This window comes from Pongo abelii, chromosome 1 (assembly GCF_028885655.2).
Source record: "Pongo abelii isolate AG06213 chromosome 1, NHGRI_mPonAbe1-v2.0_pri, whole genome shotgun sequence".
Lineage (NCBI taxonomy): Eukaryota > Metazoa > Chordata > Mammalia > Primates > Hominidae > Pongo > Pongo abelii.
This window is the reverse complement of record NC_071985.2, coordinates 4,691,178-4,698,517: the sequence shown is the minus strand read 5'-3', so window position 1 is coordinate 4,698,517 and position 7,340 is coordinate 4,691,178. Positions and strand designations below refer to the sequence as shown.

General features: G+C 36.5%; 1 protein-coding gene across 1 annotated transcript in view; it reads right to left on the bottom strand.

The window, feature by feature from the left end:
- Positions 1–4,767: 4,767 nt before the first annotated feature.
- Positions 4,768–7,340, bottom strand: part of ADSS2 (adenylosuccinate synthase 2) — a 43,185-nt gene continuing 40,612 nt past the window's right edge. Inside the window, exon 13 of the mRNA XM_002809232.6 lies at positions 4,768–5,896. Coding sequence (XP_002809278.1) covers positions 5,844–5,896 — 53 coding nt within the window. The 3' untranslated portion in view covers positions 4,768–5,843. The remainder of the gene's footprint in view (positions 5,897–7,340) is intronic.

Below are 7,340 nucleotides of genomic sequence, written 5' to 3'. Positions count from 1 at the left end.
AGATATTAAAAAAACCAGCCAGATGCAAAAAGATTAAATATTGTGATTTCATTTATGTGAAATGTCCAAGAAAGGCAACTCTATTGAGACAAAAAGTAGCCTTGTGAGGTTGGGTGTGGGAATGGGAGTGACTACAAATGGGCAGGAGGAATCTTTAGGGTGTGATGGAAATGTTCTAAAATTGCACAGTAGTGACAGTTGCATAATTCTGTAAATTCACTATATCATTGAATTGTACCCTTAAAATAGGCAAATGTTATAGTGTATAAATCATACTTCAATAAAGTTGTTTAAATAAAAATTATATGCATGTTATCACTTTGATAAAAAATAAAATGACAAAGCCAGAAAAATGTCTAAGAAAGGTGAAAGAAGACTGATGGATGCTGAGTATAAAGGTCACCCAGATCTTTTCTTCTCAGGTAGATTCTAGAAAGATGGATGCTATTCTACAAAAACATCTAGACTAATGGTTGTTGGTGTTTCCAAGCAAAATTACTTTTCAACCTTAAGAGAAAAAAGCAGTGGGCAACAAGTTACAAAGCCAATAATCTCTTCTTTCCCTAAATTCTGGAAGCATTTTCCAAACAGGCAATCTTTTAGCTTGTACAGTATATGACTCTGGTATCTAATGATAGCATATTCTTTCATTTATAATATCGGTATTTGTGTCAGTGTGGATGTTCATATGGTTTCTAAAGACCAGGCCTATAAAATGTCAAATGTCAACATCTTAATTATCCTTCCCCAAAAGTATACTGACCATGATTTACACTGTGGATTCCTAAAACTATTAATCACTGAATGTACTCAGTTCTCAGGTACATTTGAAACAGCAATTTATTCTCAATAACTGCTATAACTCATTTCTTTCTTTCTTTTTTTTTTTTTTTTGAGATGGAGTCTCACTCTGTCGCCCAGGCTGGAGTGCAGTGGCGCAATCTCGGCTCACTGCAAGCTCCGCCTCCTGGGTTCAAGCCATTCTCCTGCGTCAGCCCCGCCCCAAGTAGCTGGGGCTACAGGCGCCTGCCACCACGCCTGGCTAATTTTTTGTATTTTTAATAGAGACAGGAGTTTCACCGTTTTAGACAGGATGGTCTCCATCTCCTGACTTTGTGATCCACCTGCCTCGGCCTCCCAAAGTGCTGGGATTACAGGCATGAGCCACCGCGCCCGGCCTGTAACTCATTTCTTAAAAATAATTTTAAAACACTATATGCTCTTAAAAATACAAACAATACAAAAATATTTAAAGAAAACTTCAAAGTTCTCTCCTAGTGACCAATGTTAACCATTTGATATACACCCTTGCATATTTTGTCCTTGGTTTAGACCAACAAATAGACACAGTTTTATATTTTATTCCCTCCTCTCTTCTATTTCATAGAATACCATCTTATGCTATTAACAGACCTTCACATTGTTTTCAATTACATATGAAATAGGGCTGCCTTTTTCTTTTTTAAAAATGTATTTTTTTTTTCTGAGATAGTCTCACTCTGTCACCCAGGCTGAAGTACAGTGGCACGATCTCAGCTCACTGCAACCTCTGCCCCCAGGTTCAAGTGATTCTCCTGCCTCAGCCTCCCAAATAGCTGGGATTACAGGTGCCTGCCACCACACCCAGCTAATTTTTGTATTTTTAGTAGAGATGGGGTTTCACCATGTTGGCCAGGCTGGTATCGAACTCCTGACCTCAGGTGATCCACCCATCTGTCTCAGCCTCCCCAAGTGCTGGGATTACAGGTGTGAGCAACCGTGCCTGGCCTTCTTTTTTCTTTTTGTAATGTGATTGCTGGTGGGTCAAAGGATTTGCAAATACAAATTTTAACAGATATTGCCAAATGGCTTCCCCTACAGATTGTAGTAATTCACACTGTAACCAGCAGTTTATGAAAGTATCTATTTCTCCTCATTCTTGATAGCACTGATCTTTTCATATTTACCAATCCGAGATGAGAAGTGGTTTCTCATTGTTAAGTTATATTTTTTTATCTATAGCGAAAGGTGGAGGTGGATACTTTCCATGTTTTGGGCCACTGATATTTTTCTGTGGACTGCTTGATATCTATTAATTTTTTGTCCATTTTTCTATTACTTGGCACTTTATTCGCTCTTTGTACATTAGGGATATACATTGAAACATTTTTTCCCAAGTTTGTTTTCTCAGGCTTTAAAAAAAACTGTTCATAATACTATATATATATAGTATTTATATATATATATATATAAACTCAGTTCAATCTGAACATTTTTTCCTTAGGTTCCTGAGTTTGCTGTTTTTATGAAGGCGGCTTTCCCTAAGATTAGATAAGCCTGTGTTAAGTTCCCAAATATGCTTGCTTGCATCTATTTCTGGAATGTCTATTCCATTTCTCTTATGTATTTGTTCTTTCTCATACCAATGCTATATATTTTTATTACAGTAGCTGCGTAATGTTCTAACATCTGGCGGGACAAAGACTCCTCTCTCAACATGTTTACTTTCTAAAAAATGCCTCAGATATTCTTGCATCCCTATTCAACTATATTCATTAATTAGTATATTAAAAATATGTACTAAATAGGCCCTCTTCCCATTTCAGTGTCTTGTTCTGCCATGCAGTTTCCATCTACTGAGTTTTGAAATTTAGAGTATACAGTTTTAGCAATTTTCCTGTGCTCGCATTAGGGCCTTCTTAAGCATAACACAGTAGTCTCCCCATATCTGTGGTTTCATTTTCATTGGTTTTAGTTACTGGAGGCCAAACCTGCCCCAAAAATATTACATTGAAAATTCCAGAAATAATTTATGAGTTTCAAATTCCAAGCAGCTCTCAGTACCATAATGAGACATCAGGCCATCCTTCTCTGTCCTGCCCAGAATGTCAATCATCCCTTTGTCCTGTGTCTCCACACTGTCTGCAGTACCTGCCTGTTAGTCACTTAGTAGCTGTCTCGGTTATCAGATCCAGTGGTTATCAGATCGACTGCCTGGCATCTCAGTGCTTGTGTTCAAGGAACCCTTATTTTACTTAATAGTGGCCCCAAAGCACAAGAGTAGTGATGCTGGCAATTCAGGTATGCCAAAGGGAAGCTGTAAAGTACTCATTTCAAGTGAAAAGGTGAAAGTTCTATTGAAGGAAATAAAAACAAATCATATGCTGATGTTGCTAAGATTTACAGTAAGAACAAATCTGTGAAATTTTGAAGGAGGAAGAAGAAATTCATGCTAGTTTTGCTGTCACACCTCAAACTGCAAAAACTGTGGCCACAGTACATGATAAGTGCTTAGTTAAGATGGAAAAGGCATTCCATTTATGGGTGGAAGATACCAACAGAAAACATCTGAATATTAATGGCAATGTGTCACTCCAGAAAGCATTGAGCCCATGCAAAGACTTCAGCAAGGAATCCCTTGAAATGAGTGACACCAAGCCATTACACAGACGGTCAACAGTGGCCCATCGCTACATCACAATGCCTACATCACCTCACTGCATCTCATCGCAGAGGCATTGTAGCATCTCCCATGATCACAAGAAGGGTAAATACAGTACAATAGAGAATATTTTGAGAGAGAGAGCACATTCACATAATTTTTACAGTATATTGTTATAATTGTTCTATTTTGTTATTTATCTCTTATTATGCCTCATTTATAAATTACACTTTATCACAGGTATGTATTGGAAAAAACAGTATATATATGATTTGGTACTACTACCCACAGTTTTAGGCATCCACTGGGGGTCTTTGAACGTATCTCTCATGGATAAGGGGGGAACTACTGTATGTCTTGTATTGTATTATAGTCTTCTTCTTTCATGTAAAACATGGATTTGGCCAGGTATGGTGGCTCATGCCTATAAAATAAAGGCATGGTGGCAGGTGCCTGCAATCCCAACTACTCAGGAGTCTGAGGCAGGAGAATCGATTGAACCGGGAGGCGGAGGTTGCAGTGAGCTGAGATCACGCCACTGCACTCCAGCCTGGGTGACAGAGCGAGACTCTGCCTCAAAAAAAAAAAAAAGAAGAAAACACAAAAAACCCGCCCATGATTTTACTCCTTGAATTTACTGCTAAGCTAATCAATCTCATCAGCCCCTCACTCATTTTGTTTAGTTGCTCCAACTTTCCAAATTCTTTCCAGCCTCTGGGCCTTTGTACAGTACATGTCCCTCTGTCTGCTCTGTACTCATCTGCTTGGTCTGTTTAGACATTATTTCCATTAATGGCCTTCTCCAACCCCTGCTAAATTAAGACTAGATTCTCATTCATCAGACCTTGTACTTTTCCACTGCAGCATGTAACTACTGTTTATAAGTCTCTATTTGGTTACCATGCTGTCGCCCACTATAGTAAGTTTCAGGAAGACTGTGCTCCTGTCACCACTGCATACCCAATACCTAGGAAGAGTCTAACACATATACTTGAAAAGGAGAATGAGTTCTTTGTATCTGTCTCTGAACCATTACTAAAAATACATTTTTAACAGTGCAATACTTGCAACCAAGATAAGAATGCAGACTTTATAAGCCCATTCATTCTCTATTAAACAGAAATTATATATTCATTATAAATTATTTTTACATATAAGTCATTATTGATCAGTAATTGGCTCGTAGGATAATCTGTATTGTTCTTTATACTTATTGAGTCTAACGATACTGCTCCTATTTTAGAATTTTTCTTGAACTAAGTATTACACTACAGAGATAAAGCTCCTTCCTATATACTAGTATTACTAATCTCTCTTAGTAGAACAAAAACACAATACACAAAGCATACTAGAAATATTTGGTTCTTTTAATCAGCTATTCATGGTGTAATAAAATAAATTTAAGTGGCACCTAATTTAACATTTAAAATAGTTCATTAAAAGATAATCTACAAAACAATGTTATGCCTAATTGTCAAAATAACACAAGAAAGGAGAAATAAAGGCATAATCAAAATTATGGCTAACAACTTGGGTTCATTTTGACACTTACAGATGATTTTGTAGGCATATCGGCAGTTGAAAACCAATTCACTAGATTTAAAACTAATGGTAAGATAAAAAAGAAAAGATATACATTTCAGAGGTAATGTTTGAAATTAAAGAAAAATATCCACCATATATTACAACAGATCTTTTAATGACTAATTATTTTTAACATAAAGATTGTTGTTTTGGGAAACATCTTTTCTCTTTGAACATTTCAATAAATGTTCAATGTATTAAATAACTGACAGAAATAAGTTCTGTGTTCTGTACAAATTAAAGGTCCCATGAATACATAACCCCCTCCCAACCCCACCAAAGCTCAATTTTGCATGGTCTCAGCAGAAAAGAAACAGCCCAAAATTTAAACAGAATTCATAGCATTACAAAAGTTTACAGAACCCCTATGTTTTCATCATTTGTTTCTAACAACAAAGATTACGATGACAGAACTGAATGATCAGAATGTAAAAATATTTGTGCAAAACTGCATTAATTGTTCTTACCATCTAATAGGGGTAAAACTTAAGAACACGCAATGACAATAATGAAGAAAAATTACATTAAAAGTAATTCTACTTTTGATATCAAACAACATGGATTATACTATTACTAAACATTGAAAAAAAAAACGTGGCACCATGAGAGCAGCAGGAGCAACAAATGATTTGGCAATTCCAGCTAAAGAAAGCTGACACTGGAATATGCCAAAGTTAATCTCCACAGTAGGCATCCATCTGAAAAGACTGGAAACAACTGTAGGGCTTCAAACTTACTTCAATGTCTTTATTCTTGAATTTGCAGGTCATAAATGAAATATTTAAGAAAGTCTTTTCCCCTCCCTCTCAAGGAGTGTTTCTTGCATTACTGGCAATCATTAAAAGAGTTGAATCATAGACTCTCTGGATTTACCAACACCAATCCATTTAACTAGAAGAATACAAAGAGAAAAGGAATTGCATCGATTCATCTCTAATGTTCACTCTTTGGGATTAAAAAACAGGTAGTCCCCCACTTTTCTCAGTATCACCATAACTTTTCCCTATGTGCATTTTCTCTGTTCTCTATTCTGTTAGCAGACTGTGCCTATTTCTAAACAGGATGTACAAACAAGACCCAGCACAGGATAGCATGCCTTACTGTTCCCTTTTTAACTGTGCAATATTTTCAGTTTCCTAATTTCTAATGACTTAGGATAGTAAAATATTGACCAACACCAGCAGAGACCTACAGAAAGTTGATGATCAAGTTCCTGATAACTGGCCAAGATAAGCATCTTAAACATCTAGATGAGAATATGATTTTAACTTGCACAGCCTCAGAAACTGCCCACTACAGGAGTCTATGTAAATCGAATCATCTGCACCACATGGTTTCAGATTATTTGCAGAATTGCCAGCTTCCATAAGGTACTGTTAGGATCGACCTTCGTGGTATTTTACAGATTTTTGTTAGACTCACTGCTGTTTATATTTCAAGAAAATGCTGACTAAGAGCAGTAAGCAAATATGCTTACTAAATTTGACATCAAGCTGGGAGGGGCAGCTAGTAATTTGGAAAACAAGAATCATGCTGGAAACGAACCACAAGGCAAAATAGATTTTATATGGAGGACACATCCCACACACTTCACTTTTTCTTATCTTTCAAATATCCATCAATGCCAACAAAAGGATACAAGGAAAAAGCCATCTGTTAAAAGAATGACGTCACATAACTTACATACAGCCATAACATTGTTATGCCTAACTCCCTCGCCATCTTATATTTGTTCTTTAATAAACAGTCTTTAACTATTTTTAAAAATTCTTTTCTTACATTTTTTCTAGTGAGATTTCCCATTTTCTATACCAATTATTTCCCAATGTATATTCAGGAAACTCCAAATCTCAAGGGTAATTTAACCCAAACAAACCATAAACCATTTTTAACTCCCCAAAAACACACACCATTTTTGGTGGTGGTAGAGATACATGAGGATTTGTTATTAAGAGGGAGAAACGAATGAGACAATGTCACAGGATGAAAAAAAAACAGACTAAGAATTAAAGACAGGGTCAGAAAGGGTGAAAAGTAATATATTATCCTCTATTTAAAGATGAGCATTGTATTTACTTTAAGGAATAAAATTATTACTTTGTATCTTCCTGGGCATTTATGCAAATCATGTGCACTCTGTAAAGTAACAATGATCTTTCCTTTATTCTATTTCAAAGGCACACAGGCAAGTTAAAAGAAAAGACAGTTGGCTGGGCATGCTGGCTCATGCCTGTAATCCCAGCACTTTGGGAGGCTGAAGTGGGCAGACCAAGAGGTCAGGAGAGACCAGCCTGGCCAATATAGTGAAACCCTGTCTCTTACTAAAAATACAAAA